General features: G+C 47.8%; 1 protein-coding gene across 1 annotated transcript; it reads right to left on the minus strand.

Annotated features, from left to right (window-relative positions):
* Nucleotides 1-419: 419 nt before the first annotated feature.
* On the minus strand, nt 420-5,979 carry CSRNP1 (cysteine-serine-rich nuclear protein 1). Its single transcript, XM_010021963.1, has 4 exons — nt 5,808-5,979; nt 3,217-3,476; nt 2,553-2,849; nt 420-1,409 (listed from the first exon to the last, which is right to left on the minus strand). The coding sequence occupies exons 1-4, from the start codon at nt 5,977-5,979 to the stop codon at nt 426-428; spliced, it is 1,713 nt and encodes a 570-aa protein (XP_010020265.1). The 3' UTR covers nt 420-425.
* Between the last annotated feature and the right edge of the window lie 6,024 nt (nt 5,980-12,003).

The following is a 12,003-nucleotide window of genomic DNA, read 5'->3' on the forward strand; positions in this document are numbered from 1 at the left end:
CAATAAATACAGCTTCAAAAAGTTGTCTTTAAAAGTTCCTGCAACACAGAAACATTTCTAGAAGGGGCTGCGTGTACGACTGGCAATGCTAGCGAGGAGTATTTCTCAACAGGTCTTTTCATACAAAACACAAAGAAATTCATACGTGAAAGTCTTTTTCCCTCCCTCCCCACCCCACCCCATCATGAAAGTTTAGAAATTTTGCACAAACAGCGAGAGAACTGATTGTAGCTGCAGTATGTCAAAACGTCCACGTTCTAAAAAGACCAAAAATAGTTTGTTTGCTTAGAAAGTCCTTTTCTGTTTGTTTTTTTTTCCTCCTTATTTTTGAGTAACGCATCATCCTTTTGGTGAAAGTTTGCCCATCTGACTACTCTTCGGTTTTCCTTCAGGCTGTTCCTTGCTGCTCGAGCCACATGGGCATTTCACACTTTCACCGTCTCCATCAACGACGACTTGATGGCATCCTCCAAAAGTTGATTGTCTGTGAAAGGCGCCGGGGTTTCGGGGACGGATTCGGACAAACCGATAAGGGACTCCAAGAAACAGGAGCCCTGATCTCCAGCTTGTGGGAAACCTGGGAAATTAGGCAACTGAAACTGTAACGCTGAGAAGTTATCGAGGTTCTCGTACTCCTTTAAGGAGTTGTAAAGGGGTCCCAAGTTATAGTCTGAGAAGGACTGGAAGAAATCCAAGGAGTCAGAGGAAAGGCTGAGGTCAGCGTAGCTCTTAGAGCAGGGCTCGGCTGGGGATGAGGCGCAGCATGACAGTCCATCGCACCGCGCATGGGCAGGATCCTCCAGCAAACCCCCACCATCCTGATTGGCATTTTCATCCAGGCACTCAGAGAGGTGGGACAAGTGGCCAGGAACAGGCTTGGCCTCGCTGCTGTGGTCCTCGATGAAGAAGTCGGTGGGGTGGAAGCAGCTCAGGTCATCCTGGCCATGGCCACCCTCCTCCTCAGCATCCGAGTCGTTGAAGTGGAGGATGCGTGCCAAGCCATCGTCATCCACATCCGACTGGGATTTGTCAGAGGGGAGGCTCTCATAGGGCTCCTCCAGGTCTTCGCTGGGGTGGGAGGAGATGGAGGAGTCCGTCATGTCGCTGCTGCAGCTGTTCTCTCCCAAAGCCTCCAGGTCAGGGCTGAACTGGAAGGCGGGTGCCAGCGGCACTGCACGCTCCTCCAAAGAGCCCTTCCCTGTTGCGCATCCCAATGGTGGGAGCCGTTCCCGAAAGGGGGGCTCGGCCTCTGCCACCTTCTCGCTGCTCTGCTGCTGCTTCTCCAGCTCCAGCTTCATGATGGTGTGGATGAAGTGGGTCTGCACACGGGCCTGATTGAACTCGATCCTGCCCTCAGTGTTGCCGCAGCCATCCTTGGTGCAGCCGCAGGGGAAGGAGGTATGATCCATCTGGCACAGGGGGAAGCAGAGGGGAGGGTTAGGACCAAACCCAGAGGTGCAGGATTGAAACTGCCCATGACTCACCCACCCTGAGGAACCAAGTAACAGCTGCGGGGTTTAAAAGCAGGCTAAAAAAACATAATAAAGTAATTTTAAAAGGCACCCTGTTCTTTTGAAGGGTTGTCATTAAAAAGTTGGGTTTCAGTAAAACTGAAGGAAGTTAAAAGGTTTCAAAAAAGCAAAATATAATGCTCAAAAAGAAGACAAAAAGGGGCAAACATGAGTTTTTTAAATATTGCATCATGGTATTTAATACCTGATCTATAGCATGAGCTTCTGCCCCTAGCTGAGATGAGGACAAACCGCTCAACAGGCATCTGCAGCACCTTTATGTCCCTGTTAGCAGCAGCCGCTAGAGGGGGGCTGTGACCCGCTCATGGAGCACCGGTCCGCCTGTCTGCACCCGCGTGCCTGTGTACACCCACCCTACACCAGCTCCAGCCTGCAAGCAGGTACCAAGGGAGGCAGCAGCACCCCGAATACTGCATATGGCTCCCCAAGCACAGCTGGGCAGGCACCCATAACAAATAACATGAAAAATATAACAAGCTAATGGAATACAGAGGTGGTCTGCAGAGCTGGCTGTGGGCTGACGCTCAGCTGGCACTCCCACGTTTGCCTGCACACGCTAAGAGTTGTGACACACCAAGGGGAAATAAAACTAAAAATAAAAGCAGGGGGAGGAGGATAAATCACAGCCTCGTGTGAGGAGCAAGAAGCTTTCATTTGCAAAGACATTCGCATGTGGCCCATCTCCAACAGGAGACCAAGCAGGTACAGTTCTCATGCGGACAGAAAGGGTGGGTGCATTCATGCTGCAGGCTCAGGCACATCCCCGGGGCTGCAGCGGCAGCGTGGGGACAACTGCATGTGTGATTTGGGAATCGGATGCTTCTGAGCAGCGTCTGCTTTGCAGCCTGGGGAGCATCTCCAAGAGCTTTTCTTGCCTGCTTTGCTCTGAGTACAGATGGGAACAGATGTATTTTACAGGCTGTCCTAACTGTATCCTGCTTGCTCAAATCCTCCCTGCTTTAATGTACACATCAGCTGGAGCCACAGCTTTTTCCCCATGCCCAGAGGCGAGGGCAGTACCTGACATTTGATGCCTGCCAAGCTGCAGCTGCAGGTCTCCGGGTCGCAGACCTCCCGGCAGTCACAGCCACAGTCCTCCCGGGACAGGCGGATGTTGTGCAGCTCCCGCTTCTCCTCCTTGTCGATCTTCTTCACCCCCACGGCTTTCAGCAGTGCGCGTCTTTTCTTGGCAGGGTAGGGCTGGAGGAAGAAGCCATCCTCCAGGTCCACATTGCTGACGTCGATGTCATCATCAGAGATGTCTTCAATGGTGAGCTGGTTGGCCTCCTCCGACTCCTTTGTGCCGTTCATGGTTAGCTAAGGGCAAACAAAATGGGCAAAGCATTTGGGATGTGTTGGAGACAAAGAGTCATCAGCACCCCCAGGTCAGGAGAAACAAGAAAGGAAACATCTGCCCCCATGCTGGTGGCTAACAGGACCAGCATCGGTGTCAGAGCCCCCAGAGACCTGATAGACACCTGACATGTGGAGCTCAGGGTCTTTTCCATCACTTTTCAAAGGTGGAGAACTGAGCTGAAAATCCCACACAGGAGCCTGTAATTTTTTTGGGGACCCAAACAGGGTTAAGAACCGATGCCCTCGGGCCTCAGAGAGGCTCCTACTAAAAACTGGCCATTAACTAATGAGACAGACCAGCTCCTCATCCACCCAGCCCCATACTCACTTTCCATTTCAATGCCTCCAACTTCTCCTCTTTTAATTTCTCTTCAAGTTTCACGCGACGAACACTTTCCTGCTCCTTTGAAAACTCTGCTAACGTGAACTGCCGGGAGGAGCTGTGTTTGCTCACCATCCCCAGGGTACAGCCCCCGCGACTAGGCACGCTCGTGAACCCCTGGCAGCGTGGGAAGTAAAACACAGTGACCCGGTCAAACTCCACATTGTTCTTCTTTAGTCGCTTGGATTTCTTCAGGATAGATGTGGCTAAAAATGGGGGAAGAAAAAACAAGCACCAAGTCAGTACTGACATCCTGCAGGCAGGACAGAAATATTACAAACAGGCTGGAAATATTACAAACAGGCAGGACTTGCAATTATTCGCTCAACAGTGACATGACAGAACAAGGCTACAACATCACTTGATGGCTTCTGGTGTTTTAGGATCTAACACTTTAAAGGTGGGATGAGGCTGTAAAGGAAACTAAGCCAAATCCTGAAGCGCGTTGGAGTCACTGATCAGATTCACCCTAAGAAATGGCTGCTGCTTCTCTTTCCTCCCCGACTTCCTCAAGGAAACATACATTTGCTTATTCTTCACATGCAGCAGAGCGTAACGAACAAGTAACAAACTATCTTACATGCCTGGCTTGCTCTAACCCCAAGCACCTTGCCCCACATTCAGAAAGCTCATGTGTGCCAGAACACCAACACTCCAGTGCTGCATGGCAGAAAATAGCCAAAAAAGCTGTTTTTCTGGTACTTCCTTCACCATCCACTGGGAGGAACTATGAATCTATAGCTTATTCTCAAGAGACTCATTTAAGAGCAGCTGCAAAGATGTTAATCTTTATGCAGGTGATCCCAGGGTAAACATGGCAATACATGACTCTGGTTTATCTTAAAACTGCTGAAACACGCTACACACCATTTAAAGTGGAGCCTCTCCAGAAATACCTGGTTCTGCACATTTGCACATGCAAACGTAGCAGATGAAGCAGGACTAATTAACCAGGGCAGTTTCAGAGTCAATGAAGTTCCACGAATGTAGCTGGCTGTGGAAAGCAACATGCAGTGGTACCGGGTTATAGAGCTGCCTTTTCTGCTGTGTGAGCATGTCAGGGACAAGAGCAGCTATGCAGAAATTCAGTGGTAGGGTTTTTTGGTCCCATTTTCTCCTGATGCAGGCATGCCTTGGTTGCCACCATGGAGAACATGGGAAAAAATAACCCAGAAAGGCTTGGTGACTCCTGCAGGGCTGAATCTGAGCCCTCTTTGGGTGGCAGAGCCACAGGCAGTCCTACTGTGGGGAGCCAACTGAAAGGGCTGATGAAAACCCGAGGGGCTCGGCTGGTTTGGCTGTCCCTGAGGGCTGGGAAAGTGTGAGACTGGACAGTTAGCTGCACCCATGTTTCACAAGTCTCACTTGCCAAAATACAGCATTTCAGTTTCACATGAAAAAAAACCAAGTGTTCACCCAGCTGCATCAGCAGCTTCTGCTGAAGAGCTGGGGGTTGCACACTGCTCCCTGCAGTCACTTTGATGGTATCTTCACACTGCGCGTTGCATTTTCATAACAACCTTGACTCAATCTTCTAAAACATTAGCTCTTTATCAAAAGGCACGTTAACCACCGCAATCATCTATCAGCTGAGCTGCTGCACTTTGGCATTTGCTTCTCTCTCCCTGCACCCCTCCTCCAAAATTGTTTTCCCATTCCTGACCCTTTTCCAATTGAGCCAGAGAATACAAAAAGTTCATTGTTTTGTCACAAAACCTGGGAAGACAAGCAAGAATGAGACTCTTTATTATTACAAGACTTCTAAAGCCTTTTCAGACCGCTGCATGTTTGTGTATGTCTGCTAAGTGGACCTTAACTGCTATATACAGTGGGTGTTCAGTATAATTTACTAGGTTGGACGATTTCTTCTCTGTGAAGATGTTCCCCTATTGTATCTTTTATTTTTCCCTTCACATAGCAGATAAAGGATTTTACAACCTTGCCTTCTGTGTGCTTTCCTAAAAGCTCTCAAAACTGATATTGCTGGGAAAACAAAATAGCATTTATCTGTACTAACAGTAGAGGCAATGTCAAACGTGTCATGTTCTTTGGCAAAGTACCCAACTTACGTAGGAAACGAGTTCTGAAATGGTAATTGCACCACTGGTTAATCATTTTTTAAAACCAGCATTACGGGCCTTTGCTGTCTGTTTAGTTTTTGGCTATGGAATAGCTTAACAGGGGATTGAAGGATGGTGGGATTGGTCCTGCTACAGTGGCTTGGAGGCACCTGCATGCCTCTGCACACCCAGGTCCTTGGTTTTATATTCCTGGAAATCTGGACTTCAGCAAAAACATTGTAAGGAATAATAAATGCTGGGAGGAAGGGCTAAGGAAGAGTACCCTGAGGATGCTGGCCCATTATAAAGCCAAGACAAATTGGTGTAATGACAAGGAGCTGCCGTTACAGCTGCTTCCACTCATAAAGGTGTGCTCCAAGGGGATCTCTGCATGGTGATAATCCACCACCAGGCTACAGAAAAAAACACATAGAGGGTAAGTCTGATCCTGGGAAAGGGGCTGATGGAGATACTCACGGGTGAAGCTGGGCGTTAAGGCAGAGCTGGGCTTGGGCTCTCCACGGGAGCTCTCCTCATCTGTCTCCCAGCCTGAAGACGCTGAAGAGGAGAGGGGGGAGCAGGAGGAGGAGGAGCAGTAGGTACTGTCGTCCCCCAGCTCTTCATACTTCCTTTTCAATACCCCGCTCATGGTGATGCCGTATTTTTCATATAACTGGAAAACAAAGGAGAAAAGCAAACTAAGCAGGGGAAGTACTGGCAGTTTCTGGTGATGAACAGGATAGCTTTAACCCCCAGCACAGCTTCTCCACCAGGTCTACCTGGCCATGCAGGAGTGATTCCCAAAAGAGCTCCCCCTAAAAAAACACACCTTGCTACCCTTGCTGTGCACACCAAAAAATCCCTTTTTACGATGCTGCAGAAAAATAATTACTATCACACACAGCAAACTGTCCAGAAACCAATTCAATCAACACGAATGTTATCAAAGAGTAAGTATTATATTGTGCTTACTAATTCTTTTATGTTAAATCCTCACCCAGATCGCTTTCTATGCAGTTACAGCTTTAACGTTTTGCTAATTACAAAAATAAGCCAGTTTGCAGAGAACAATCTGTTGGCATGATTTACTTGCTACAGCCCCCTGGGGAAACCGACTTATTAAATGAAGCACTGAAATACAAATATATCAACTGTGAAGAACAGCTCTTCTCCTCACATTGCCTTTCATAGTCAGTCCTCCATTCAATAAGCTATTCTTGTTTAGGCTGGGTTATGTATCAACCATAGTAGCAATTAAAAACAAGGCAGCTAATTAAAAACAAAGGAGCTCTGTACTTGCCTAGATTCCTAAATTTCCTGCATGCTTTTCCCCTGCTCATCTTAAAGAAAAAAAAGGAAAAAACCCACCAACTCAAAACCCAAGAACAAAAAACCCACCAAACAACAAAAAACTTTGTTGCACCTTTTAACCTTTGCTTTTATAAAGTTTGTGGGGTTTTTGTCTCTTGAAATTGCACAGAAGCTGCACACTTTGCCTACAATGGGCTAACAGATATCAGAGACCACCTAACCCGGGATGTTCTTGCCTAGGTGATGGACTCTTTCTCCTTTTAGATGCTGGCAACAGTGCACCAGATGCCCCTGCTCCACCAGAAGTCACTGCTAGCTTATTTTGAAGCCAGTGAGTGAGCCATACTCAAAGCTGAAAACCAGGCTGCTGCTGGAGGAGCAACTTACTTTCACCCTATCCCACCAGGCTGCAAGGCACAATCACAGTGGGAGAGATGCAGCCCCAGCACAGAAAATTCCTCCAGCAAGAGGGGAGAGCCCCAGCGACATGGGATGCTACCACCTCACCAATAAAACCATAGGTAATACACAAACCCTAAAGCATTCCTAAAATTCAGATGACACTGGGATAGGCATATACATCCCAGGGGCAGTGCCAGTGCGGATACGGGGTGCTGAACACCCAGTCCTCATCCTCTCCTGCCAATTGAAACTCCTCCACTGGCCAAATTTCTTCTAACTGTAGCACTTTCTCACCCTCTTTTGCATGTCTGAAGTTAATTTAAGTCTCTGGGGGGGGAAAAAAAAAAAAAAAAAAAAAAAAAGAACAATCCCCAAACCAAAAAAACCCAACAAAACACTAACCCCGCCCTCCTGACAGCCGGGAGCAGACGGCAAAGAAACCACACCAGCTTCAAAACCTCCCAATCATGGGATTCTCAGTATCTCAATAGCGCCGCACAGTAACACGTAGCAGGATGGGAGCGTGCACGGTGCCTTCAAAGCCCTGTGCCAACCCTCTTTAATTACGTTTACCAACAGCTTCCCAGGAGACAATAGTCCCCTAAAAGGTCAAAAAATCCCTGGGTGAAGTAGCTCCTTAGCCTGAAAAAGTTAATCATTCCCTGCAACGTGCGCCTATGGGGCCAGTGCATCCCCTACAGCCTCTTGAACCTGTGGGCTGGAAAGAGGTGATCCCCTCCATCCCTCCTCCTCCTCGGCAGCCCCATAGTTGCATGTGGCTTTGCCACAGAGGGGTTGTTGAGTTTTTGGCCTTAATCCAAAAGACAGGAGAAGTGGATTTGGCCACCCTCCAGCCCCAGCAGCTCATGTCCTACCTGACACCTGGGTTAACCCCTTTTCTTCCTGCACCCCAGCAAAGCAGAGCTCACAGGCAGCCTCCATGCCCAAACCAGCTACCTGGCTGCATTTACAAACTCTGCTGTCTCACACTTGCTTTAAGAAACCACCAGAGTAAAGAAGCCCTCCAAATCCATGGCAGGAGTCCAAACCAAAGCCTGAGTTGCAGCCAGAGGTTTGCTCATCCCAGCTGACCCCAACATCCACCCGGAGGGGACAAAGTCTTTGCAAAAAATCATGCACATGGCTTGAAAGAGCATCAGCTCGTGCCACAAAGCAACTGCTCTCTGCTCCAAAAGACACCCCACCTCTGAAGCTGCCAGTGAAGGATGCCACTGTCTAGGCAAGGGAGGGAGAAACCAGCTCCCCAAAAAGCCTGCAGGACACATGTCCAATGGAAATGCCCTTGGAGATGCAATGTTGACCACATCCAAGCCTCACAGGAGACACTGGGGGGTGCTGGAGCAGCCAAGATCACACTGCTGAAAGGGATAACTCAGGCACCCATTTCTGCCAAGATTTACGTGGTCTGCAGGACTGCCAGAGAGGCAAGAAGGTGGACACCATGATGCTGCAGAGCAACACAGCCCTGACACTCAGGTCTCCTGCAAACCCAACAGTGCCCATCATGAGCCACACTGCCTCCCTGAAACCACACAGCAAGAAAAAACCCAAAGCGTTTTCCCCCAGCGAGCTAACCAAATTAACACAAACCCTGAGCCACAGCCAAGGCAAGCTGTGTATGAGGTGGTGCAATTTTATTTATTGTTTTAAAATACTATCATCCCTGATTAGCCACGTCTGGCAGAAGGATGAAGGGAGGCGTGTGCATCTCCCATTTATGAGAATAAGCCAAATGCATACTAAGAAACACCTTTGGCATGCTGTCTTATTCAAAACACCTATTGTTTTCTTAATGCAAAGTAGGCATCGTGCAAACATGATTCTCAATTAATGGGAAAAAAAATGGTGAACCTGCTGCCCACCAGCCAAAACACATTAATTTTCCCCCAGAAAGCCTTCCCCTCTTTGTGGATTTATGGCTGAGACGTTTTCCAGGTTGAATTTTGAAATCCTTCTCAGGAGCTATACACAATGTAGTGGGGCTGCACCCATTGGTGTCTATTTGCATCCACCCTCAAAATATCCTCCAGACAGGGGTTTTGCTGTCAAGGCAAAGATGATCCTCTCTTCCCCTTCTTACCCCAGCACTTGGGAGCAGAATTCAGAATTCAAAGCGATTTGGACACTGCCATGTCGCTGAAACCACTGGCCACTCAGCCAAAAAACCCAGAGGCCAGTTCAGACACAGTGAGGATATTTTAATTGCAGTAATGCTGCAAGCAATCTTAAATCCACACTGACATCTTATAAAGAAGTCCTCAAAATGTGTACAGCAGCATGGAAAAAACATAAAACATATACATACGTATGTACATATGTATCTATGCTTGCCACTGCAAATCTCAGCAGGCACCACTGAGTGCAGGATTTTACCCCCTTTTTTTTTTTTTTTTTTTTACATAACCTGAAATAAAATAATCCTATCTTCCTTTCAGTTGCCAAAAAAGACATTCCGTTCTTGGCTAAGACTTCTTACTCATCTATTTTACTGAAAACAGCTTTTGGAACAAGTACATAATGCAATGGATCAAACCCGCAGGAATTCCTCTCTGGCACCAGAACTCCCACTATCCTGGGAATACTTTCTAACAAATATTTAGCCCAGATGTGCATTCCTTTCTTTTTCTCTCCCTCCTTTTTTTTTTTTTTTTTCTTTTCTTAAAGCATTAAAGTTTGGGTGGGGGGAGTGGGGAGGTGGTGGCTGTCTAGTTGGGGGGAAGGGAATCAAATCTGCAAAGTTCCATTTCTGGTGCTCGGCAAGTCGCAGGGTAAAGCCCTAATACACTGGAATGTGAGGAATTAATGTTTTAACTATCCTCCTCTTGGACGACGTCTCAACAGTAAATATTTCGAGTAATTTAGACTTAAGAAGGTTTGGCATTTGTTTAGCCAAGCCCAGAGGAAGGCGACTACAACCCCTTCCAGTGTCCAGTTAGTCCATTTATAAGAGACTGCACAAGGAGGCATCAAGGCTTTGTGCAGAAGTATGTAGAGAAGATGTTCCAGCATTATACTGCGGGGCTGTAGATGTGCTTTGCACCAGGCAGGCGAACACAGCAGTGCAAGCAAGGCAAAGGGAACTTCTCCCAGCAAGCCCAGCAGCTCTGTCTGCTTGTGCCACAACTCCCACAGTATTGGAGAAGAACGCCTATGAGCGAGAATATTTTAAATTTTGGGGTTTCTGCCAGTGGAGCATCCTAAAGAATGGAAGGATCCCAAATCTGTGCGCAAGCTATTGAAAGAAAACTTTCTTCTGCAAAGCAATTTGGGTAAAAAACAAACAAACAAAAAACCCCCAGACCTCAGTGCAATACATTAGAAGTATTTATTTTCCAGTGACTTTTGAGCCGGTTTGCCAACTTTACAAGCACAGCCGTCTGCCTGCAGCTCAGGAAGCCAAGGTGGACTATTCCCGGCACACCGGGACGAGGGCTCAGGCGCCAGGAGCGAGTTAACAACTCTGCTGAGCCATGAGTCAGAGCAGCTCCCGCTCCCTCCCCCAGAGCCGCAGTGGCTGTGCAGGTCTAGCAGGAGTAAATATTAGTTTAAAAAACACCACTGCATATTTTAGCCAGGTACGGCTCCGAACACGACTTGTGGAGCAAACCTGCAGGGGGGTTTGGGGTCACTGCTGATTTGCACGCTGCTGCTTATTGTGGGTCAGGCGACCTTGGTGCAAGTATCACCAAAAACTGGTGTGGAGCAGAACTTCCCAGTTAGTTATCCCAGATATTTGATGTCTAACGCAGTGGTGATTCCAGTGACGCCTCTGGGTTTCCTAATAATCACTGCACTATCAACACTGATTCATTGCTCGTTCATTTAACTATTTTAATTCTTTGCATATTTACTTGAGTGGTTTCCCCAGTGCCGCTGTGACAGCCTCCACGATGACACTTCCCAACTTCAGGGCTGACCGGGATCACCCCATTCGGACCCTCCAAGGGACTGTCCCGCTCGTGTTCCCAGCTACACGAGCTGTGCTTTCCAGTTCAGACCAGATTATTTTCACCCAGCTGGGTCTAAGGTTTCATAACCTTGCTCTGGTTAAAAATAGCCTCTGCCTACTATGCAACAGCAAAATCCAAAGTACCCCGTGCCGCGGAGCAGGAGCATGAATCAGTTCGTAGCACCACGAGTTTATTCTCCTGCCAGAGACTGAACAGGCAAAACGCCTTCCCCGGGAAGAGCATCAGAAGCATTTTCTCCATCTACTAATTTCCAGAAGGCCACAAAGAAAAGGGCTTTTCAGATTTTTTTCTATCAAGCCCTTACTTCTCGCTGACAGCTTGAAAGGTAAATAAGAAACATTAGCAAAGACATTAAAGGTTATCTGACACGGGCCGAATGAAACGAGGTTCAAATGTACTCGGCGCAGATTGTGCTGTAATAAATATGAAAACAGCAAAGTGTGCTTTGTCTAGGAAAATCCTCTATTTGATTACACCTCATGAATAATTCACACCAGGTTTCCATATTTGTCCTCCTGTAGGTACACGCTGTGCATTACCTTGCCTGCTATATATACGCACGCATTTCCTGCGCTGAATTATTAAAGGCTTGCCGGGAGCTGCAGAGTCTCTCCTCTCCGCACACAGAACAAACGCACCATCCCGAAAATTAACCCCCCAACCTCGACGGGCCTCATCTGCAAAGTGCTCAGCAGAGGAACAATAAAAATATTCTCAGGGGGAGAAAGAAATAAAGAGAAGAAAAGGAAATAATAACTGCTGATGAGTTCCCCGTAACAAATTACAAGACTCCGAGGTCTGAGGGTGGCCGTGGGGGTTTTCTCCCCACCCCACCGAGGCGCTGTCACTACAGACGTTAGCGAGGCAGGGCTGCTTTAGGAAAGGGCTGTCCCTACATGTCAGCCTCTTCCTACAGCGACATTATGTAACTCGAAGGTGATAGACACTTCGAAGGATGCCGGGGTGGG

The sequence above is a fragment of the Nestor notabilis genome, unplaced genomic scaffold, assembly GCF_000696875.1.
Source record: "Nestor notabilis isolate BGI_N333 unplaced genomic scaffold, ASM69687v1 scaffold19189, whole genome shotgun sequence".
Taxonomy (NCBI): domain Eukaryota; kingdom Metazoa; phylum Chordata; class Aves; order Psittaciformes; family Psittacidae; genus Nestor; species Nestor notabilis.